At 39.7% G+C, this 25737-nt stretch overlaps 1 protein-coding gene and 1 long non-coding RNA gene across 2 annotated transcripts in view; both read right to left on the bottom strand.

Moving 5' to 3' along the window:
* Positions 1–25737, bottom strand: part of LOC114251330 (carboxylesterase 1C) — a 43330-nt gene that overhangs the window by 4374 nt on the left and 13219 nt on the right. Inside the window, exons 2-3 of the mRNA XM_089739392.1 lie at positions 14161–14267; positions 12828–14085 (exon numbers count right to left, since the gene is read on the bottom strand). Of these exons, the coding sequence (XP_089595518.1) occupies positions 12828–14085; positions 14161–14267 (1365 nt within the window). The remainder of the gene's footprint in view (positions 1–12827; positions 14086–14160; positions 14268–25737) is intronic.
* On the bottom strand, positions 21253–24912 carry LOC149503266 (uncharacterized). The gene is made up of 3 exons (XR_016325620.1): positions 24407–24912; positions 23598–24314; positions 21253–23009 (listed from the first exon to the last, which is right to left on the bottom strand). It is a non-coding gene; the product is annotated as an uncharacterized LOC149503266 (long non-coding RNA).

Here is a 25737-nt window from a genome sequence, read left to right as displayed (position 1 = left end):
TTGAAAGTGATAATTTATAGTCTTGTGTAAACGCCTTAACATTTTGTTGATTCTTTTACCGGGATTATGTATACCTGCCCTAATAAATATCGAGTGTGACATGTCCCTCTTCAAACGAGGCTTGTGGAGCGTCTTTAGCGGTAGGCGACGAGAGACGGTGATCGCTTACCGTCAAAAGAGCCCTGAGCTCGTCTTTCTGTGATTGTAATAAAATTTGTTTTTAGAAAGTATACCTGTCTACAGGATTTTAACCCTAGTTTAGATTGAAGCGTTAGTAGGCATCAACTTGGCTCTGCCCCTGGCATTGCTGAAGTCCATGGGCGACGGTAACCACTCACCATCAGGTGGATCGTATGCTCGTGTGCCTACACGGGAAATAAAAAAAAAATAACTCCGATGTAGATACAAGTAGGGCAATATGCAATTTTTTCTTGAAGTCTTTTACCGTCTGCAGTACAAGATCAGAAATAGCAATAGTATAAAAATTGTCGCATCTTTAAATTCGGAATGCAAGACTGCCTCGTTCCAGAAACAGGATTGAAACTTTTGAATTTTGAAACCGGTTAAAATCAAACCTGATTCACACAAATAATTTTCAAGTCAGAACTTTGTCATAAAAATGACGCATTTATGAATTATAACAAAAATTCTATTCAATTATAACAAGTTAATAAATGTAGGTATAAAAGGTAGGACTGACTCAGTAATGCAGTTAGCTAGCGCCCCTGACCGTTCCTTCGAGGGTCATGGGTTTGTGATGAGCCGGTTTGTTTTGTCTTTGTCTTAGTGTTTATTATCAATATATGTACATATATATTTAAACATATTTAAGTATGTACATATGTCAGTCTCTGGTACCCATAACACAGGGAATCCCCATTTGGGGCCGGATGACCATGCGTGATTTGTACCCAGCTATAGAAAGCTAAAGAAGAAAAAATATCAATACTGTTATGATTAAAAATCTGTAAAACGTCTAATCCATTTGTCTTAAGTAATCAATATTAATTCAAAATGATAATGAAAAGAAATCAGGTTTTTAAGCTATTGCATAGCTTTTATCGCGGGCTTTGAGCGCGGCGACCGAATCAAGAAATTCCGTAACGAAAATAAAACCTAACACCTCCCACTCCGCCTACCATGTAGCTCACGCTCAACACATTCACACGTTGCGCTTGCGTAGTGCTTCTGAATAAGGACGCGGCGTGAGGTCGCACTGCATGCGCATTATGAAAAGTCTGCTCATATCTCTTTCTCTCTCTAGCCCATGAATGTGAAGCGGACAGTTAATGTTTTGCTTTTGTTAATGTTTATAAATGTAGCGTGGTTTAATTATAATTGCATAAGTTGATAAAAAATGCTATGCAATAGCTTTACCGCGGCAGTCCCCAACTGGCAAACGTGTTTTTTTATTTTTTTTATTGCTTAGATGTGTGGACGAGCTCACCGCTCACCTGGTGTTAATTGGTTACCGGTGCCCATAGACATCTATAACGTAAATGCGCCACCCACCTTGAGGTATAAGTTCTAAAGTCTTCATATAGTTACAACGGCTGCCCCACCCTTCAAACCGAAACGGATTAGTGCTTCACGGCAGAAATAGGCAGGGCGGTGGTACCTACCCCTGCGGACTCACAAGAGGTCCCACCGCCAGTAATTACGCAAATTATAATTTTGCGGGTTTGATTTTTATTAAATTACTCCTTCACCGCGGAAGTAAGTCGTGAACATTTGATAAGTACGTATTTCATTAGAAAAATTGGTACCCGCCTGTGGAATTCGAACACCGTTGCATCGCTCAATACGAATGCACCGGACGTCTTATCCTTTAGGTCACGACGACTGAACGAACTTATGAAAAGTAATAGAACATAAACCAGCCATGTTGGAAGTTCTTTTCTGTCTATCTATTTCTTTGTTCGTCCACTTTTTCGAATCCACTGAAAGGATTTTCATGTAGTTTTCACGGGTAGACGAGTTAATTGAGAGCCGATTTTAAGGTTTGTTTCAATAAAATCAATAATCACTAAAAGATTTTGTCCTTTAAAGTTTATTGAAATTTACGTTTATATTGTTAGATGTTGTAATATAGTCACTACATAGTATAAAACAAAGTCGCTTTCTCTGTCCCTATATCTTATTTATCTATGTATATGTAAGCTTGAGGGTAGATATTATCTTGTTGAACACCAAGTAAAACGAAGTCACCTTTGGTTTCTGATTTAATCAACAATATGTTAACTTGACAATTCACTTTAACACTTGTCCAACTTTAACCAGTACGTACAACAGTCACTGAATCACACAACGTAACAACGATATAGTAAGTGCACCGGGCAAACGCAGTCGAACGAATGTTCATTTCAAGGCACGTTCCGCCTTTTTATACTAGCCGGCGCAGCGGGCTTATGAGTCACTCTGTTGCAGCTGTTGTTTACGAGTGGAACGACACGGCCGGCGCACCTGGCTTGTGTGAGTCACTCCTATTGCACGTGCTATATAACATAAATATCGTTAACGCCGTCACGGCCATACTGACGTGCGCTCGTCCTCGTGCGCGCATTCTTATGGTATGTCTGTGGACAACAAACGTTCGTTCATCCTGATATTAACGGATGCAACTTAAAACGTGGTCTATGATGTTAACAATCTAGTACGGTTCGGCTCGCATAATTCTTCAGAAAATCCTATACTGGCTATAAATAACCTTCAGACTGCTTACATACCTGGGCCAGTTCATTTAAAACTCTTCAGGTATGTAAGTATGTCCCTTTTAACTTAGACCGGAATTGTTATCCCTTCAGTTTTTCGAACTGGACCGGATAATGCTAGACCGAATCGCAATCCCTGTAGCTAATTGTTGTGGCTAATCTGGATGAAAATCCCTATAGCCAAGCCATTGGACCGGACAGACCCTTCAATGACTTCACTTTTTTTTTTTTTTTTTTTTCTCTTTTTTTTTGCTAGTCCGGATTAACATCTCTCTAGCCACATACAATTCTCTTTTTTTTTCTTTTTTTTTTTTTTTTTTTAATCTGCGTGTACGGTAGCGTTTGTTAAAACATTTCTTAAACCAGAACATTTATACGGAATTTCTTCAGAAATAGTGCGAGACCGACCATCGTTTTCTATATTTCCAACACCTGCACCTGAGGTGCCTGAGCTTACAGACATTGTATCACTACCCACAGACTATGTTTGCTGTATCGCTATTTGCGGACAAAAATTTCGCTTCTATTGTCAGTGATAGAGTCGTCATCATTAAGATCAGTTTCATGAACAAGATTAATTAACCCATCTGTGTACGCCGTCACGTCATCGTCACTATAATTTTCAGAAATTTCTAGTAGGCCTGACGGGCCTCGAGGTATTTCACGTAAGTTTTCATGGGGAAATTTGTACACTCTATTAGAACTATTTACATGTCTCAATTCATACCTATCGTTTTCCAAAACTGCAGTAGTGTTGAAGGGACCTTTACATTTTCGGTCAACTTATGAAAACAAAATCCCCAGCGGAAAAAAGTTTGACTTTAGCTTTGCCTCGACTAAACCAAGGGATTATCACTCTGTTGAAACTTTAGATATTTCAAGTGAACTACCCTGAACGGTAAACATCTATTCTATTGGAGTAAACCCTGTTACTTGACAACGTGTACTATTAAGGGCGAGTTGAATATCCCCTAACTGCTCTTGCCATGATTGGTCCGAGTTACTTTCAGATCAAAGAGTGACTTGTTCATGAAACCTCTTATCATTGAATAAATTACTATGGCTTTGTTTTATAAGACTACATTCTGACCCTCAATGGAACATAAAGGGGAAGCCAAAACCACTTATCTGTAACACACTGAAGCTCTGGAACACACGTTGACGTCTCTGGTTGCACCTGCCACAGCACCTGGAGCAGTGTCGTTTTTCTTCTTGTAGCGCATGGAACACCCAGAAGCTACATGGCTCGCATCACCGCACACGTAACAGCCGACTTGCAGGCGAGAGCCGGGCGCCCACGGATGAGGAGCTTGTTCAGGTTTTGCAGGCTGTATTTTTGTGAGGCAAGTAGTAGCTCGAGCCTTAAGCGAATGTGTGAGAGTCAAAATTAAATCGACACCATCCAATACTTCAACTACTTTAAACGGCCCTTTAAACTTCGTATCTAATTTCGTTTGATTATGCTCTTCGTATTAATGTGTGGACGAGCTCACAGCCCACCTTGTGTTAAGTGGTTACTGGAACCCATAGACATCCACAGCGCAAACGCACCACACACCTTGAGATAGAAGTTCTAAGGTCTCAGTATAGTTACAACCGCTGCCCCACCCTTCAAACCGAAATACACCACTGCTTCACGGCAGAAATAGGCAGGGTGATGGTACCCGTGCGGTCGATGGCACTATACGGAGCACCCGTCTGGTGCCACGTCCTTACCCACGAGAACGTCGCCGCGCTGCGACGCCGGCAGCGCGCGATCGCAGTTATTCAATGATACCTCACAGTCTCCTACGAGGCGGCGCGCCCTAGCGCAAGTGCAGCCGGAGCGCGGGGGCTCCAATATCGGCAGTCCGTGCTGGAGGCGTGGTCTCGTCGTTTGGCGGACCCGTCAGCCGGCCTCCGTACCGTCGAGGCGATCTGCCCGGTTCTCGGGGACTAGGTGGGCCGCGACCGCGGAAGTCTCACCTCCGGCTACCTGTGCAGACTCACAAGACATTTTACCACCATGCAAACTTCTTACCGCAACAAATCTTACCAGCCACCACGCAAACTACAATTTTACGGGTTCCACCTCTCTTACACGATGTTACTCCCACACTGAGGAAGCCAACCGCGAACACTTGTCAAGCACGCACAAGCACGCACTTCACCGGAAAAACCTGCATCCGCCAGCGGAACCCAAACACCGCCGCATCGCCAGACACGAACGCACCGGACGTCTTATCTTACAGGTCACGACGACTTCAGATGTGTCAATTTTTCTTCCCCACGGAAACTTGCTTGCTTTCTTGTTTGCTTGCTTGCTGGAGCCCGAAGTCATCGAACGTGTAGTGTTATTGGTATTGAATCGAGTAGATTCTAAAATTTCAACGACAATTCACAGTCTCATGTCCTGGTTTACTGTACTAGTGCCATGTAACTCTAGCAGTAGTCATTGGCTTAAAAACGATTCGTGTCGGAACTACCCACTCGTCATGACAGATCCATTACTGCGATCGAAGTTTCACTTGAGATTTGCACTTGCCTTAATTTCTTGCAATAGCTTGTTACGTGTTGTATTTCCGTTAGTAAACGCCATGTGATGACGTCGACAGTCAAACTGGGCAACATGAGCCAGAAAGTAAGATGTGACGATTTCTTCGTGGCTCAGATCTTCCATCGAGGTAACAGAGACGTTATTACACGACTTACGTATGCTGCATTCACGCTCTTGTGGCGTACCACTACTAGTATTCTGATCTGCATCATGTTTTTTTTGCTGTACTTCGAACGTGTTCAAACACGTCACGCCAGTGAGAGTAGAGTCCTGATCTCACTTCTGATGTAAGCTTGAGGGTAGATATTATCTTGTTGAACACCAAGTAAAACGAAGTCACCTTTGGTTTCTGATTTAATCAACAATATGTTAACTTGACAATTCACTTTAACACTTGTCCAACTTTAACCAGTACGTACAACAGTCACTGAATCACACAACGTAACAACGATATAGTAAGTGCACCGGGCAAACGCAGTCGAACGAATGTTCATTTCATTTTTTTTTTTTTTTTTCCTACCTATGCTGATAGCCTTGAGAGGCTATTTCAGCTTCACCCTAACGTGTGTAGGTGAGCTCACGGGGCTCAAACCGGAGAGTTGCTAACACTGACCCTAGCAAGAGCAGTGCTTCGCAGAATCTACCACCGGATCGGAAACGCGACCCACTGAGAAGATCCGGCGAGAAACTCAGTGGGCTGTGTCTAGGGGTTAATTCGCTCGTCGAGCCCTTCGTCGCAAGCGACGGGTTCGACGAGGACGGTGACCGGTGCTTGTGGTGCCTAAAAGCACCGTTAATGGATCGGGAGGATCCGTAATGACGTGCTTTGGGCGACGTCGACTGTTTACCATTCGATCTACAGGATCGGGTATGTAGTTTCCAGCGGCCACGACAAGAGGGTTCTCATGTCGTGCCGCCTTCTCGAAATGGCGCAATGATGCCGACTGTAGATACTTACTGACAGAGTCGAGCTCCAGGTCATCGTGGAGATCCACGTTCCTCAGGAACCATGGTGCTCCGACGGCTATCCTGCAGAATCGGGATTGAATAACCTGAAGGGGCTTCAAGTTGGTGCGGGCTGCGTGAGCGAACACTACGCTTGCATACGTCATAACGGGGCGTATGCAAGTTTTGTAGAGAGTTACCTTATTACGGAGGGACAGTTTGCTTCGCTTGCAAAGCATAGGGTAGAGACGTCCTAATATGAAGGCGGCACGGTCGCGTACCGTTTTAATATGGGGACGGAATGTCATCCCTCTGTCGAGGGTGACGCCTAGGTATTTGACCTGCGAGGCCCACGGTATGGGCTGGCCAAAGAGAGTAACGGGGCTAACGGCGGAGGTGTTTGCGCGCCTATTAGGGAGTGGGATGCTCGAAGTGGTATTCGGAGGGCGACCCCTTTTGAAGAGCACCGCTGTGCTTTTCGTGGGGTTGATGTCGATGCGCCACTTCCGGAACCACTGTCCCATGGTGGCTACTGCGATCTGGAGTTGCCGATGTAGCAACGACATCTTCCTACACGAGTAGTAGATAGCCGTGTCATCGGCGAAGAGCGCTAGATGGGTCTCCGGAGACCGGGGTATATCATTGATATACAAACTAAATAATAACGGGGAGAGCGCGGAGCCTTGCGGGACTCCGGCAGTCAGATGACGGGGGCGAGAGCGAGCTCCCTCTACTCGATATCGAAACAAACGGTTCGACAAGAAGTCTCGTATGATGAGCACGAGTCTGTCTGGCACTCCCATGTTGTACAGTTTGTAGATCAAACCGTTGTGCCAGACTTTGTCGAACGCCTTCGCGATATCGAAGAAGAGGGCGCCGGTCGGGATTTGTTTACGCCTATTTAGCCCTATTAAGATGTGCTCCGTGAGGCGGTGCACTTGTTGTACGCACGAGTGCTTAGCGCGGAATCCAAACTGCTCGTCTATTAGAATTTTATTCGCGGTAACGAAGTCCCAGAGGCGTTTCCGAAGGAGCCGTTCGTAAATTTTGCCTATCGTCGGGAGGAGACTAATCGGACGGTTGTTCATTTCAAGGCACGTTCCGCCTTTTTATACTAGCCGGCGCAGCGGGCTTATGAGTCACTCTGTTGCAGCTGTTGTTTACGAGTGGAACGACACGGCCGGCGCACCTGGCTTGTGTGAGTCACTCCTATTGCACGTGCTATATAACATAAATATCGTTAACGCCGTCATATACTTAAATCTTTAAAACTACGCAACGAATTTTGATGTGTTTTTTTTTAATAGATGGAGTTATTGAAGAGGAAGGTTTATACGTATAATAACATCCATTAAATAGTGGAGAAATCAATAATAAATATCAGTTTCCGAAGCGAAGCGAAGGCGGGTCGCTAGTAAAGTATAAAGGTTGCAGTGTTCATAGACTGCGACTTACAACACAGATTAAAGTTTCTAAAGTTCTTTCTGTAATAAAAACTCAACTCATCATAGATTATATATAACCTTTAGGTTAAGGTAGTTTTGACGTTAATTTTGATTTTTTGTTTTATTATTATTGTTTTTGTTTTATTCCGAGATTGTAGTTATTGTTTTTATTTAATTCTGGTATACTATGTGAAATGTTAATGAATGTATTAAGGATGAAAATCGGAACAAAATGAAAAAAAATGTGCAGTGCCTTTGTACATAATTTTCCTATTACTCTGTACTGTGTCTTGTTTTCTGTGTGTACATAAATAAATAAATAAAAAATAATAAAAAAAAAAAAAAACTTTAATTCGCTTAGTAATCCTTTAAACGATACTAATTCGTTTTTATTACGTTTTGAAAATCAATCTTCACATTATGTAAATATCCTTCTGAACAAAATATGGAGACATACTGTTTCAGTTTTTTTCTGGAACCTATTTCGTGGTCCGGAATTAGGTCAAGAATGATCCAATAATATCCCGTACATGTGTACAAATTTATTTATGAACCTCGTCTATTTTTTTCGGATTTCTCGACTCACATGTCAATCAAAGGCGGTGTAAAGTATACTAGAGGTCCCGCAGAAGTCGAAATTCGACTATAATTAATTGGAATTGTAAGTTTGTACACTACTATGATTGTATTTTATACTTCTATAATCACAAATTTCGCCAAGACTACACTATAAAAAATATTAACAAAGACAAAGAATATTTAATCTCAATTTGACAACAGACGTCAAGAACAAAAGTTTGACAATAAATAGTATGCATGCGTGTGTGCGTCAAATACATGGTATGTAGTGTGTGTAATGTTTTCTTTAATGATTCAATGTATCTTTTATGCATTATTTAAAAAAAAAATTAGCATTGTGCACTTCTTCTCTATATTCTCTATAAGTGTGGAAAATTTCATACTCCTCCGTCCGCGCAATTTTCGTAAAAAGGGATACAAAGTTTTTGCTTCACGTATTAATATATAGATAATCATAGCTGATTCATGTAAAATTATGTCACACGCATACCTACTAGGTAGATTTTTTACATAAAGTTCGTCATTACTCGTATAAAAATCTTCTTCGGTTTTACTCCCGTGATCAACTAGTTTCAAATCTACGAAGCAATTTATTGTAGTCGTAACCGCATGAGATAACATTACATTTCTCGCTTGACCCAATATTTCAATAACATAAATCTTTTTTTATTGCTTCAGATATAGATCTCAACAGCACAAATGCCGCCACCCACCTTGAGACATGAGTTCTAAGCCTTATTTTGCAGTACAACGATTACCCCAGCCTTCAAACTAGTAAAAAGTCCTATTAGCCTTTTTCGACAACCACGAGCAGAGGTTGGCTTGTGCTATATTCTAAGCGCATCTAAAACTACTAAAAAAAGTATAAGTAAGTAGTTTTGTTTGTTTTATAGGATGTGCACAGAATGGTAAGATCGGACGCGTGTGTTTGTTAAAGAGAAAACGTCAATTTGGCGACCGATTTATTAATTTATACAGTTATTCGCAATACAACGAAACGAGTTTTTAGGTTATACCGTTTTTGCACTTCGAACGTTTTCGTGTTACGGTATCTCGAATAAATGTCAATTTGTTTTTTTTTCGAATTAAAGATTTTAACAGTTCATTTAAAATTAGATGTTTACGTCAAGCATTTAACGATACTAAGTTACGCAAATACAAAAATTGTGCATCTAGATTCCGAACCCTAAATATTTTGAAAAAAACTGCCTACTCAGACACTATTGACAGTACTTAACCATTTACTATAACTAGTGTTCGCTCGAAGATCAAAATTGGACCATAAACACTGACTCCTCGAGGCTTATTTTCATATTATGTATTAATATTTATTAGGTATTAGTCCAAGTCAATGAAATATACTTAGTCTGGCCATAAATACTGTTACAATTAAAAATAAACAAAATATTACATTTGAATTTGGAATCTGTCATTTTTATAAAATATGATTGCTCATTGAGTTTTCTCATTTTGGCGCCAATACATTGTACAATATTTTGCGATATTAAAACGGAGTGGGGTGATAAAGAGAACCGAATCGCTGTGATTGCATTACACAAAGTAGGTATGGAGCCAAATGCAATTTTTAAAACTCTCCATACGCTTGGTATTAGTAAAATGTTTGTGTACCGGGCTATTAATAGGTGCAATGAGACCTCCTCTGTTTGTGACAGAAAAATATCTGGCCGTCCACGTAGTGTTCGTACGAAAAAGGCGGTCAAAGCAGTAAGGGAAATAATTCGAAGAAATCCTGTCCGAAAGCAAAAGATTTTATCTCGGGAGATGAAGATAGCACCTAGAACCATGTCGCGTATTTTAAAAGATGACTTAGGACTTGCAGCCTATAAGAGACGTACTGGTCATTTCTTAACTGATAATTTAAAAGAGAATAGGATGGTAAAATCGAAACAACTACTGAAGCGATACGCAAAGGGAGGTCATAGAAAAAATTTGTTTCATCAGCATCATTTTAACAGACAAAATGACCGCATTTATGTTCAAAGCTCTAAGGAAGCTTCCCAATTAGTCGACAGAGTGCAACGTGGGCACTATCCGACTTCAGTGATGGTTTGGTGGGATATTAGCTATGAAGGAGTGACTAAGCCATACTTTTGTGAAAAAGGTATCAAAACATAGGCACAAGTGTATCAAGATACCATTCTTGAGAAGGTAGTGAAGCCCCTTAACAACACCATGTTCAATAATCAAGAATGGTCCTTCCAGCAAGACTCGTTACCAGGTCATAAAGCTCGGTCTACGCAGTCTTAGTTGGAAACGAACGTTTCGGACTTCATCAGAGCTGAAGACTGGCCGTCGTCTAGTCCCGATCTTAATCCGCTGGATTATGATTTATGGTCAGTTTTAGAGAGTACGGCTTGCTCTAAACGCCATGATAATTTGGAGTCTCTAAAACAATCCGTACGATTGGCTGTGAAAAATTTTCCCATGGAAAGAGTACGTGCTTCTATTGATAACTGGCCTCAACGTTTAAAGGACTGTATTGCAGCCAATGGAGACTACTTCGAATAAGCTTTGTATACTTTAAATTGTTTTATATTTATGTATTAAACTAACACACTGTAAAAGTAATAAATGTTATTTGCAATAGATTTTTTTTATTTTTAATTGTAACAGTATTTATGGCCAGACTAAGTATATACTATCTAAATCTATATAATAAACAAGTGCCACGCGACAGAAATAGGCAGGACGTATCTAATTCTCATTCGTGAACAGTGTGAACGCGCATTTCAGCTTAATCGAAAATACAGTGACGTACCTCCGAATACACAAGCACGTGTATTTATCTTGAAGAATTATTTACGTTCTTGACCTACATAATTAGTAAATATTTAACCAACTGCTCTTCCACTAAACTACGAACACGACCTATTTGAGACTAAAAGAAAACTAAATATTCAACTCGGTATTGATCTCACGATGTATCCTGCTGCGTCAATTTAAAACAGGCAATGTTTTTTTAAACAATTACAGTTATTAATTTGAGAACGTTTTTTTGCGATTTTATCAGCACCGGCTGACTTTCGGACATGAGTACTTTGAATAATATTGTTTTAACACGAATATAAGTGTGTTAGCGATACACTGTGCCTACACCGTGTGAAAAATGATAATAAAAACTCGGAAATTAAATTATACTGTTTACTGGTGGTAGGACCTCTTGTGAATCCGCGCGAGTGGGTACCACCACCCTGTCTATTTCTGCCGTGAAGCAGTAATGCGTTTCGGTTTGAAGGGTGGGGCAGCCGTTGTAACTATACTGAGATCTTAGAACTTATATCTCAAGGTGGGTTGCACATTTGCGTTGTAGATGTCCATGGGCTCCAGTAACCACTTTACACCAGGTGGGCTGTGAGCTTGTCCACCCATAAAAGCAATAAAACAAAAAAAAAGTTAGCGCCAACAATTTTCAGTTTCTGTTTATGACTATACATTAGCGTCATAGGCCTATGGGGAACAATTTTATCTTACTGTATATGAATAATGTATTGTATTTCGTCCCGGCAATTCAGCCCAAGGTTTAAATGACAAACTTCTCCTTCTATGTCTAACTATCAACTGTCGTCAAAGTTCTTGTGGATGATGTTTTTGTTCATTGATTCTACACATATTATGATGTAAATTGGGTTCGTCAAATTACCAGAACACAATATCTAATATTTGTTATGTTTTTAAAATAGTATAATATCGCTGAATATTAAAATGTTTGTATTCGAACCTATTATTAATATGACTTAACATAAAAGAAAACTTTGCCTCTCTTACATGCTTAAATAAAAGCAACAGTGACATGATATGCACTAGTAATAAATGTCAACTTCCGAACTCTGCTTATTTCTATACCTGACATCCTGTAAGGAAAAAAATTTAGGTTCATAGTTATATTTTTATCAGTAAACATGAGCCGAAAAACTTATTCAACATATTATATGTTTTTTTCACTTTGAGACTTAAGGTTCAATTGCCCTTTAGTCTGACAGATTTATCTTAGCCCACCGAGTTTCTCGCCGAATCTTCCAGTGGTAGATTCTGCGAAACACTGCTAGGGCTGAAATAGCCTCTGAAGGCTATCAGCATTGGTAGGAACAAAAAAAAAGATTTGTTCGCAGTGTGGTAGAAGCTCGAATTGTGGTACCAATCTGTACGTATAGAATACAATGTCTCTCTTATCTGTTAAACCGGGCTCCTGAATAAAAAATATAAATCAACATTGAAGTGTTTTCTTTCCGAAATCCCTAAAGCTTAGTTGTAATTAGTTGTAGAGTTAAATTGTTTTGCAGACTTTACAGACGAAGTCAAGGACCGTGCGTGACGAATACAAATGAAATCTTTCAGGTCTTTCCGAAAGTCGTTGAACTTGCGATCGACTTCAGTTGGCGATTCAAATAAAACACTGTTTGTATGTTTACTTTATTTGCGGAATGTCTAAATAATAAATATTTGAGATTCACCATAAATATAAAGTACTATTCGAATCAACTAGGTATACAAAAATAAATTTTAATACACAAGATCTTTCTTATGAGAATAAAATAATTACATAAGTAAGTAGAAAGGGCAAGTAATGAGCCCGTATCTCGATCATTGGACCAACGCCATTATCTTCAAAAGATTCTTTACAGCATTTCGTGCCAATTTCAACAACTTTCGGATAGAAATCGGTCCAAAATTCGAGTGCTTTGTAATTCACTGTCGCTGCGGTACTCATGCTAAAATTCTGTCGATCTATTATTAAGAACCCGGGCTTCTCAATTTCGAAAGGCTCCCAATTAATAATCACCCCGGAATTCGTTGGGTTTGAATACCAAGCGAAATTGGACCACATTTTCATTACTATATCGGAGATGCGCTTATCTCTGCGATCCCACTTATCTAAATCTTCCGGCAATGCCAAGTATGGTAATCCAAATGTAAAAATCAAATCGAAATTGTGCGGAACACCAATCCAATCGGAAATACCTTCGTTGACCACTTCTGAGAATGGCTTCAAATCAAATCTGTACAAATAAACTGAAGTATGCTTACTGATATGCTTCGCAAGCTGATAGGTTGCAGCCGCATGTAGTTTGTCAGTGTAAAATTCTAGATATAGCTTTCTCAGGACCGTTTCATTTGACGTGGGTGGTATAGGCTTATAGAAAAATGCCACGGCATCTTGTATGTGATGTTGGTTGGTGAAGCAGGAACTATTATCAACTGTTATGTCTGCAAGTATGATCTCTTCCCGCATAACATCAAACTCTCTTTGACTAACGCCAGAATCACTACCATTTTTTTCGAGGAATAATGCATCTTCCATATTAGTGAAACCAGTTAAAACCGGTACAGGTGAAAACATTTCGTCTTCAAACAATTTACTAGGAAAGTCAGAAAGGACAGGGCCCGAAACGTTACTAAAACCATTGTCTACTATAGGTTTCCATTGTGCTAATGGCTCTCCTATATTTAATAGGGCTTTAAACGGTACTCTCCTTAAGCAGCCAAGTAAGGCACTTGTAGGCTCTCTGAAGCAGCCAAATGCTCTGGCCACTTTATTTACAGTAATGACTTCCTTTCTGGCTACGTTCACTTTATCTGGTGATAGTACATTGCCACTCATAGCTATAGCTTTCTGAAATAATCCTGCTGAATATGGTGATAAGAGATGAAAACCAACGCTCACAGAACCAGCGTCATGGCCGAAAATGCATACATTGTCTGGATCACCTCCGAAACTGGCTATATTATTTTTAACCCAAGTCAAGGCTGCTGTTTGGTCAAGAAGACCGAAGTTTCCGGGAGCCTCGTTATCTAATGACGAGAAGAAACCGAAGATGTTTAGTCGATAGGCCACTGACACGAATATGACCTGAAAAATGAATGTTTAAAATTTTATATTTTAAGCGAAACGCGCGGTGTGGTTCTCAATTGACATTAGCGTTACCTTTTGATTCAAAACCAATTGGAACGGGTTGATGTTGTTTGGACTGCCCCTGGCGAAATCGCCTCCGTGGAACCACACTAATGTTGGATAGCGCTCGACGTTGTAATCTGTCGATAAAAAAAAACACAGGTTAACGATCACTCGTAGATTCGATGATTCGTGGTTATAACTATTCGATTCGTGATTAGATTCATTTTAATGGTTTTGCGACGCTCCGAAAATGGAATGATAAATGAATTTGTGAACAATTTTAGATGATGAAATATTTAAATATGTATGTAGCTGATAGGATTATGGTTTCGTGGTTTTATGAGTTTATTATCTTATACCTTTAAACGAGCAACTCTTGTATATTAATATATATGTAATCTGAATCTCGGAAACGGCTCCAACGATTTTAATAAAATTTAGTATACAGGGGATTTCGGGGGCGATAAATCGATCTAGCTACGATTTATTTTCAGAAAATGTTGTTTTATTCGTGATTTCAATAATCGACTCTTCCCGACATCTATCGACGAATAAAAATACTTTTTTTTTTTAATTGAGGGCAACTAACCGCTTTAAAGACACAACAAGATGGCGTTATCAAAAAAAGAAGAGGAAAGCTCGGTCATCATGTAGTTCTAACTAAAACAAGAAATGCATGTTAAACAACGTATTTTTGGTAACATATTTTTAAAGTAACATTAGCTTTAAAATAGCAGTAAAAATTGCATTGCGATTACCTTAAACTATTCTACCTTCAACTGTTAATGGAGTGCAATATTAAAGATTTGAGAACTCGTGGCTTATACATTCGTGCGACATTTTACGAACAAGCATTCCTTATTATGCTAACAATAGTGCCAATTCCTACAGCTGTAATTAGGCCGAGAATCAGCAAGGTTAGGTCACTATGTTAAAGCGGAGCATAAAATGGACGAACTATTTATTGGCACGGAATTCTTGCATTAACGACTTCGAAGTACCCTGAGTTATGTTTTATGGTGTAGTAAAGATTACATGAAGTGGTACTGAAAAAGCATACGATTAGACTAAAATTAAGTGGGTGAAACTATTGTGTTTAATTGTTTCTTACTTTATATTTAGTTTGGAATTGCATAGGTATTATGTTTTCTTCTTTTTTATTTCGTATTTTTGTTACGTATTATCATTACGCTTTAAGCATGCGTTAAGTATGTACATTACACCAGTAAGTATTTTTACTGGTGGTAGGACCTCTGGTGAGTCCGCACGGGTAGGTACCACCACCCTGCCTATTTCTGCCGTGAAGCAGCAATGCCTTTCGGTTTGAAGGGTGGGGCAGCCGTTGTAACTATACTGAGACCTTAGAACTTACATCTCAAGGTGGGTGGCTCCAGTGACCACTTAACACCAGGTGGGCTGTGAGCTCGTCCACCCATCTAAGCAATAAAAAAAACGTAACATAATGTTAATATGGAAACTGGAAACTGAGCTCTCTCTGTTTCAGCTATTTTTACTGCGAAGCAGACGGCCTTTCCGGTGTGAAGGGTTAGGTTAGTGATTATTGAGATCATGGCAATAATGGAATTACTAAAGCGGAAAAGGCGCACAGTGAATTAAATTCACATTAAAAAAAAAAAAAAAAACAATAAACAACCATTTTACAACCCCATCATTTTGGTATGTTTTTAATTGTTATTTAAATACGGACAACTAATAGCAAATATCTTTCACGAATCCCGTTATTCTCAAATTACATTAAAAAAAATCTCAAGAAAAATTCAGCTAACGGGGCGGAAGATACCTAAATGCCAATTAATTTTTTTTTTCCCTACCTATTCTAGTAACTTCGAGGGGTTATTCTAGATTCACTGAGCTAGTAGGTGAGCTCACGGGGCTCAAATCGGGGGTTGTGCTAACACTGGCCCTAGCGAGAATTCGCAGAATCTACCACCGGATCGGAAACGCGATCCACTGAGAAGATCCGGCGAGAAACTCAGTGCGCTGTGTCTATGGGTTAATTTAATCGTCGAGCCCTTCGTCGCAAGCAATGGGTCACTTTCATACATTATCACGAATGATACAGAATGTATGTCTAGTATTTTCTTCGGTTTGCTAGTCGTAATCAAAATTTCTCATAAGGTTTGATATCGTGCTTTCTTTTTTTATTATTACTTAGATGGGTGGACGAGCTCACAGCTCACCTGGTGTTATGTGGTTACTGGAGTCCATAGACATCTACGATGTAACGTTCCAACGGAAAAAAAATACTTTTTTCTTTCTTTCTAAAAACCTAACGCGTGTTCATGAGCGATCTCTCCGACCTAGAAAAAAACACCGAGTAATTAAACTGAAACACGTTATATTTGGTATTGGTAAGTATCGATTTTACGGCATAATGGGAGGGAGGCACCACTATCCTCCTTCTCTCTGTCTCAAGAAAGTTATAGATCTGTGTGCTTAGTGCGAGTTTTTGAACGTTCTCGATAGCGTAAAAGTTAGCTCATATTTGTATGGAATGGGATCGTTTGCCTACGTTTGCCGCTAGGGGCGCTGTTCCAACTGCATACAAAATTGGGCTAACTTTTATGCTTTTATTATATTAAAAAACTTGCACCAAGCACACTGGTCCGAAGGACAGGACACCCGTGACATGATGAAATTCGACCTCACATCTCAATAGTCGGCCGAAGTCACACTGCGATCTCCGATAACAACATAACACAAAGTACGCCCGTGAGCCCGTTGGTCGACATAGAGCAATTAAAAAATATTTATTCCGTACTTAACTAGAACTGGTAAAGCCCAACATTTATCTGTGACTCAGAAACAATAAGGTACTTGTCATATACTCGCACTAAACTAGTTTAACTCGACTAACGCGCAAAAAATTATTGCATTGACCTTTAATAAGGCGCTTCGGTGAATTCTGATGCTCATTCGACAAAATAGTAAAAAAACAAGGATAATTTTTTTTTTTTGCGCAAATACGTGTACGATCATTACGTGCGTGCTGCTTTGAGACAGCTCAGCTTGCGACACCTGGTATTGTATAGCATCTTTTCCAATCTTCAAGCCCAATACCAGAATGATTGATTGCTTCATTGTAGACTTCTGCTGAATGCTTGTCTTATAAATTGCTGATAGTGTTACGCGCTAGGGTTCGTAACAAATAAATGTTCCACCAAAGTACAACTTAAAACTGTCACACAGAACAATTTAAAATTCTCAATTCGCTTCTTCCGCTTCGTGTCAGGTGATCCGTTCGCTGTTCCGCTTCGATTAGTTCCGATTACTGACTGACTGCGTAACCATTTCGTCAACGCTTTTGTAGCCGATACCACATCCCTAGAATTGTCGCGATCATTCCTCGCAAGTCGAGTATTTTCGATGCGTGTTTCTGCTATCTGACAATAGATGGCGTTGCACTTCTCGAGCGTTCTAGATGTTACTAGATCCTTCGACTCGAGTCTGGCAATACTACTTACTGGTATATCTAAACTGTTACTTATAAAAAAATTTGTATTTTTTAATTGCATTAGATCGATAGACAAGTTAAGGCTGCACGTAGTGTCTACCATGCAACCCATTATTGCGTTAAGAAGGAATAGTGTGTAGTATCACCATCACTATAAAGTGATAGCTACTACCATATATGATAGAGAAGTTGGAGCATAGGGTATAATTAGGAATTCGTCCTTATGTTTTAAGGTGAGTAGTGGCTGGGGTGATGGAAAACGATTGGCTTGGGCTCTGCCCCTGGCATTGTTGACGTCCAAGAGCTATGGTAATCACTCACCATCAGGCGAGCCGTATGCTCGTTTAAAAAAAAACTGATTCATTTGAATACTTATATGTTCGTCGTATTGTAAACTCTCATAACCTAAATTATCATCTATACTAATTTAAAAACTAAGAGTAGTTTTTATGGATGTTCCGTTATAACTACTGAACCATGCATCCGATTGACTTGATACTTGGTATCCATGTAGAAAAGACATGTACTTAATGGATAAGCTAATATTTATATGAGTGTTGGACTCCCTAATAATAATGACAAACAATAGTAATGTTAATTTTAAATGCCCAGCGAAGCGGGCGAGTACGGTTAGTCTTTGATATAACTTTATAATACAGTAGCTATCGGTGGGTAATAGCAAAAAATAATGATTAATCAGAAAACCAAACAGTAAAAACAATTCAATTAGTAAAATCCAATTAATTTTGAAACGAAAATACTAATGGGCGTTATTAATTAATGAACTGCAGAGTATTCGAGTTTCACTCGCAAAAAAATCGCTCCAAGCAATTAGGATTTGGGGATGGAACAAAAATATAAAAGAGTTGTTTTCTATACTAATATTATAAAGAGGAAAGATTTGTTTGTTTGTTTGTTTCGAATAGGCTCCGAAACTACTGGACCGATTTGAAAAATTATTTTTCCATTAGAAGCCGATATTGTCCCTGATGAACATAGGCTACTTTTTTTTATTATTTTTTTATTTATTTTTTTGGTTTCATGTGTGTTTTAATGTTTCCGAAGCGAAGCGAGGGCGGGTCGCTAGTCATTCATAAAATGTTCGTTGCTTTGTCGTTGCTTTTTTCAAAAGTTTTAGCAATTCACTTTTTATTTTTCACTATTCACTATAGGCAGACTTATCTTGAGCCAACGGAAAATAGTTTTTTAATAAACACAATTGATTTTAATTTCAGATTAATGAGAAAATTATTGGTGGTAATATTATTACTGGTAGTATTATATAATATTACTGGTGGTAGGACCTCTTGTGAGTCCGCACGGGTAGGTACCACCACCCTGCCTATTTCTGACGTGAATTCGTTTCGGTTTGAAGGCTGCGGCAGCCGTTGTAACTGTACTTGAGACCTTAGAACTTATATCTCAAGGTGGGTGGCGCATTTACGTTAAAGATGTCTATGGGCTCCAGTAACCACTCAACACCAGCTCTGTTGGCTGTGAGCTCGTCCACCCATTTAAGTAATAAAAAAAATCATTACGAAAACGTTTCTTTTAGTGTGTCTAACAGGAAAAATGAAAACTTGGATTTCTAAGAAAATGTTTTAAATGCTAGAGAAGAGAAAGAAAAAAAAAACCGTTCTGGGCTATACGACCGGTGGTTATCGGGACAATCCCACAAATAGACTACATGAGATGCTCGTTAGTATGGAAAGAAGTATTTTTTGCTCAGTCTCAGTCAAAACATTTACTGTGAAGTGAAATGTTTTAAATTAATTGAATGATTGAAATGAATTATCATGAATTCCATGAAATGTGTTAGCAAAAATAGTGCTGTAAAATGTGCTGTAAATACAGTGCTTCCAAAGTCAAAGCCAAAGTAGGCCTCGTGTTATAGTAGGTCTCGTGTTTTAGTAAGCCTCGCGCTGTAGTTGGCCTCATGTTACAGAAGGCCTCGTATTATAGTGGGTCTCGGGTTGTAGGAGTTCTCGTGTTATAGTGGACTTCGTGTTGTAGAAGGTCTCATGTTATAGTAGGTCTCGCGTTATAGTTGTCCTCGTTCTGTAGTAGATCTCGTGCTATAGAAGGCCATATGCACGTAGTGACATTTAAATAAATGTCAAATGCTAGATTGAGGCTAGCTAGATTTTAGCATAAGGGATTGAAATTATGTTTCCTATGTTCTTATTTGGCAGTATAATGCAGCATAGTTTTTTTGAAAGCAGCCTCGAAACTAGAAAGAACTAGCAAGGGCAGCGCTTCGCTGATTGTGCATCGGATCGGAATCGCGATTTAAGCCAGCATAGCACTGTGAAATGATAAATCACAGGATCGTGCTATTTAAAAAAAAAACACATTATTGAGACATAAAATATAAATCACCATACACCGTGTAGCGTAAACGGACAAACTATACCATTATCATCATTAAAAACAGGGCACGTTAAAACAAGCTGTTTTAAGTGAGTAAATAGAACGCTCAGCGAGCATTCTTTGCTTAAAGGAAAAACCCGAATAAAGTATATGACGAAAGTAACTGGTATTGAAGAATTTCCTTCCTTGTTTTCGTCAAGATTATTTTACATATCGCAAGCTTACAAAAACACCGTCTACATGCATGGTATAAAGTGCTTATAAATATTTTGATATGAGTAGAAGAGTTATTTTGATAATATCCTGAAAAGCGACCCACGCTTTTTTACAATAAAATCATTTTTTCTTACACATATTTTTAATTCAATTTTTTTTTAATTTATTTTCTATTGTTTAGTTTGATTTTGTATAAAAGCGGATTTTGTTATTTTTTTTAAACTATTATTTGTTTTTCATTTTTTAGTTGAATTTCAATTTTCACGCCACGATTTTTCTCATTTTTTTTAATATTGAATTGTCATCGGTCCTTGATAAATATAGGTACCAAATTTCGAGTTAATCCGACGTTTTGAAGGGGGTCAAATTCATGTTCAAAGATTCCGTACAAATACATACAAACATACATATGGCTGAAACTAATAATAAAAGCGTATTAATGAAACTTCTTGATTAAGGTCATGCTGGACCAATTTTTTTTATTGTTTAGACAAACGAACGAACTCACGGCCCACCTGGTGTTAAGTGGTCAACGGTGCTCCTGGACGTCAATGACGTAAACGCCATCACCACCTTCAAACATGAGTTGTAACCCTCATTTTTACTCAAGCACGAAAGCTACTCCGTTCTAAAAACTGTAACGCATCAGAAATAAGTAAGTCATTGGCACCTACCCGTACAATCTCACAGGACGCCCTTACCGTCAGTGAAGTAAGAATTATAACTTCTTTTTTTCATTTTGACAAAGGCTAGAATAAAAGCTAGCCGATAAAAAAAGCTAACGATTCATAATAATAATAGAAAAGCGAAAGCTCAGTTAGTAGTAGGTGTCCAGTCCGGAACCTTCCGGAACTTGCGGCTTCAAGAATAAACGCGCACATGTCAACCATCGATCGACAAATGCGTTACTAAATTTATTAATCCTCTTTTTCTTCATAATCCTCTTCATTTTTTTCTTGTAATTATTTATATATTTTATTTACTCTACGCTAAATGGCCACATACATATGTAAGCTTGAGGGTAGACATTATCTTGTTGAACACCAAGTAAAACGATGTCACTTTTTGGTTCCTGATTTAATCAACAATATGTTATCTTAACAATTCACTTTAACACTTGTCCAACTTTAACCAGTACGTACAACGGTCACTGAATCACACAACGTAACAAGGATATAGTAAGTGCACCAGGCAAGCGCAGTCCAACGAATGTTCATTTCAAGGCACGTTCCGCCTTTTTATACTAGCCGGCGCAGCTGGCTTATGAGTCACTTCTGTTGCAGCTGTTGTTTACGAGTGGAACGACACGGCCGGCGCGCCTGGCTTGTGTGAGTCACTCCTATTGCACGTGCTATATAACATAAATATCGTTAACGCCGACACGGCCATACTGACGTGCGCTCGTCCTCGTGCGCGCATTCTTATGGTATGTCTGTGAAAAACGTGTTCGTTCATCCTGACATTAACGGATGCAACTTAAAACGTGGTCTATGTTATTAACAATCTAGTACGGTTCGGTTCGCATAATTCTTCAGAAAATCCTATACTGGCTATAAATAACCTTCAGACTGCTTACATACCTGGGCCAGTTCATTTAAAACTCTTCAGGTATGTAAGTATGTCCCTTTTAACTTAGACCGGAATTGTTATCCCTTCAGTTTTTCGAACTGGACCGGATAATGCTAGACCGAATCGCAATCCCTGTAGCTAATTGTTGTGGCTAATCTGGATGAAAATCCCTATAGCCAAGCCATTGGACCGGACAGACCCTTCAATGACTTCACACTTTCTTTTTTTTTTTTCTCTTTTTTTTTTGCTAGTCCGGATTAACATCTCTCTAGCCACATACAATTCTCTTTTTTCTTTTCTTTTTTTTTTTTTTTAATCTGCGTGTACGGTAGCGTTTGTTAAAACATTTCTTAAACCAGAACATTTATACGGAATTTCTTCAGAAATAGTGCGAGACCGACCATCGTTTTCTACATTTCCAACACCTGCACCTGAGGTGCCTGAGCTTACAGACATTGTATCACTACCCACAGACTATGTTTGCTGTATCGCTATTTGCGGACAAAAATGTCGCTTCTATTGTCAGTGATAGAGTCGTCGTCATTAAGATCAGTTTCATGAACAAGATTAATTAACCCATCTGTGTACGCCGTCACGTCATCGTCACTATAATTTTCGGAAATTTCTAGTAGGCCTGACGGGCCTCGAGGTATTTCACATAAGTTTTCATGGGGAAATTTGTACACTCTATTAGAACTATTTACATGTCTCAATTTATACCTACCGTTTTCCAAAACTGCAGTAATGTTGAAGGGACCTTTACATTTTCGGTCAACTTACGAAAACAAAATCCCCAGCGGAAAAGAGTTTGACTTTAGCTTTGCCTCGACTAAACCAAGCTTCTGTTTGTGCCCTTTTTTTATGTTTTCGCCGGTCTTCGACCGTGCTAAATCAAGATCTAATCTAGAGGGATTATCACTCTGTTGAAACTTTAGATATTTCAAGTGAACTACCCTGAACGGCAAACGTCTATTCTATTGGAGTAAACCCTGTTACTCGACAACGTGCACTATTAAGGGCGAGTTGAATATCCCCTAAGTGCTCTTGCCATCATGATTGGTCTAAGTTACTTTCAAGAGTGACTTGTTCATGAAACCGCTTACCATTGAATAAATTACTATGACTTTGTTTTATTAGACTACATTCTGACCCTGAATGGAACATAAAGGGGAAGCCAAAACCACTTATCTGTAACACACTGAAGCTCTGGAACACACGTTGACGTCTCTGGTTGGACCTGCCACAGCACCTGGAGCAGTGTCGTTTTTCTCCTTGTAGCGCATGGAACACCCAGAAGCTACATGGCTCGCATCACCGCACACGTAACAGCCGACTTGCAGGCGAGAACCGGGCGCCCACGGATGAGGAGGTTGTTCAGGTTTTGCAGGCTGTATTTTTGTGAGGCAAGTAGTAGCTCGAGCCTTAAGCGAATGTGTGAGAGTCAAAATTAAATCGACACCATCCAATACTTCAACTACTTTAAACGGACCTTTAAACTTCGTATCTAATTTCGTTTGATTATGCTCTTCGTATTAATGTGTGGACGAGCTCACAGCCCACCTTGTGTTAAGTGGTTACTGGAACCCATAGACATCCACAGCGTAAACGCACCACACACTTTGAGATAGAAGTTCTAAGGTCTCAGTATAGTTACAACCGCTGCCCCACCCTTCAAACCGAAATACACCACTGCTTCACGGCAGAAATAGGCAGGGTGATGGTACCCGTGCGGTCGATGGCACTATACGGAGCACCTGTCTGGTGCCACGTCCTTACCCACGAGAACGTCGCCGCGCTGCGACGCCGGCAGCGCGCGATCGCAGTTATTCAATGATACCTCACAGTCTCCTACGAGGCGGCGCGCCCTAGCGCAAGTGCAGCCGGAGCGCGGGGGCTCCAATATCGGCAGTCCGTGCTGGAGGCGTGGTCTCGTCGTTTGGCGGACCCGTCAGCCGGCCTCCGTACCGTCGAGGCGATCTGCCCGGTTCTCGCGGACTGGGTGGGCCGCGACCGCGGAAGTCTCACCTCCGGCTACACGATGTTACTCCCACACTGAGGAAGCCAACCGCGAACACTTGTCAAGCACGCACAAGCACGCACTTCACCGGAAAAACCTGCATCCGCCAGCGGAACCCGAACACCGCCGCATCGCCAGACACGAACGCACCGGACGTCTTATCTTACAGGTCACGACGACTTCAGATGTGTCAATTTTTCTTCCCCACGGAAACTTGCTTGCTTTTTTGTTTGTTTGCTTGCTGGAGCCCGAAGTCATCGAACGTGTAGTGTTATTGGTATTGAATCGAGTAGATTCTAAAATTTCAGCGACAATTCACAGTCTCATGTCCTGGTTTACTGTACTAGTGCCATGTAACTCTAGCAGTAGTCATTGGCTTAAAAACGATTCGTGTCGGAACTACCCACTCGTCATGACAGATCCATTATTGCGATCGAAATTTCACTTGAGATTTGCACTTGCCTTAATTTCTTGCAATAGCTTGTTACGTGTTGTATTTCCGTTAGTAAACGCCATGTGATGACGTCGACAGTCAAACTGGGCAACATGAGCCAGAACGTAAGATGTGACGGTTTCTTAGTGGCTCAGATCTTCCATCGAGGTAACAGAGACGTTATTACACGACTTACGTATGCTGCATTCACGCTCTTGTGGCGTACCACTACTAGTATTCTGATCTGCATCATGTTTTTTTTGCTGTACTTCGAACATGTTCAAACACGTCACGCCAGTGAGAGTAGAGTCCTGATCTCACTTCTGATGTAAGCTTGAGGGTAGACATTATCTTGTTGAACACCAAGTAAAACGATGTCACTTTTTGGTTCCTGATTTAATCAACAATATGTTATCTTAACAATTCACTTTAACACTTGTCCAACTTTAACCAGTACGTACAACGGTCACTGAATCACACAACGTAACAAGGATATAGTAAGTGCACCAGGCAAGCGCAGTCCAACGAATGTTCATTTCAAGGCACGTTCCGCCTTTTTATACTAGCCGGCGCAGCTGGCTTATGAGTCACTTCTGTTGCAGCTGTTGTTTACGAGTGGAACGACACGGCCGGCGCGCCTGGCTTGTGTGAGTCACTCCTATTGCACGTGCTATATAACATAAATATCGTTAACGCCGACACATACATGTAGGATGGTAAGAACGGAACATATGACTTTACGAACTTTCCGTTCTTACATCACTATTTAATGTGATACGGAACGTTAAGATGTGAGTGAGAGAAAACGGTAAGAAAAGGAAAACAGAATGACAAACAGAATGACAGAGAAAAAAGGACGGCGAAGACAGATAAATGAACAAGGCGTAAAAAAGGTGTCCTTTATTTTTTTACTATTAAAATAAAGAAGATTTTGGAAAAGAAGAATAAAAGTATAATACAAAAAATTATTTTATTTTATGTGTCAGGATCCCAATTCTATATACTACTATTTTTGTGTTGTTATTTTTGTAAAACAAAGAAAGCCTACTTAAAAAAAATCTAATTTATGTTTTTTGTATTTAAAAAAAAAATCGGCCCAAAAGAAGTTAATAGCAAAAACATATTAAAATTAGTCCGTTTCCACACATTCCTAACATTAGTATCTTTGATTGAATTGATCGAGCATTTGAAAGACCGCGAGCACTCTCCGCGGATGGCACTCTCAAATGAATCGCTTGCCTCTTTAGATTAAGAGCATTACCAAACTGAGCTATTGAATCATTTAATAAAAGTATCTTAAGTAATTAAAAAAATCCAAAACATCAAAAAATATACAGATAATAAAAACTAACTGCAATTACCATACAAACGTTATTCATTGCAGTCTTTTGTAAGATGTTTAAATATTGCTTCACATTTAGCTACTTAGTGTTCGTAACAGTTTCATGTTCTATGATCTTAGATTACGTGTCTACATTCAAAATATATAGATAGTATGGAAATATGGCGTTTGGAAAAACATACGAA

Source organism: Bombyx mandarina, chromosome 03 (assembly GCF_030267445.1).
Source record: "Bombyx mandarina strain Sakado chromosome 03, ASM3026744v2".
Classification (NCBI taxonomy): domain Eukaryota; kingdom Metazoa; phylum Arthropoda; class Insecta; order Lepidoptera; family Bombycidae; genus Bombyx; species Bombyx mandarina.
This window is presented reverse-complemented; position numbering and strand designations above follow the sequence as displayed.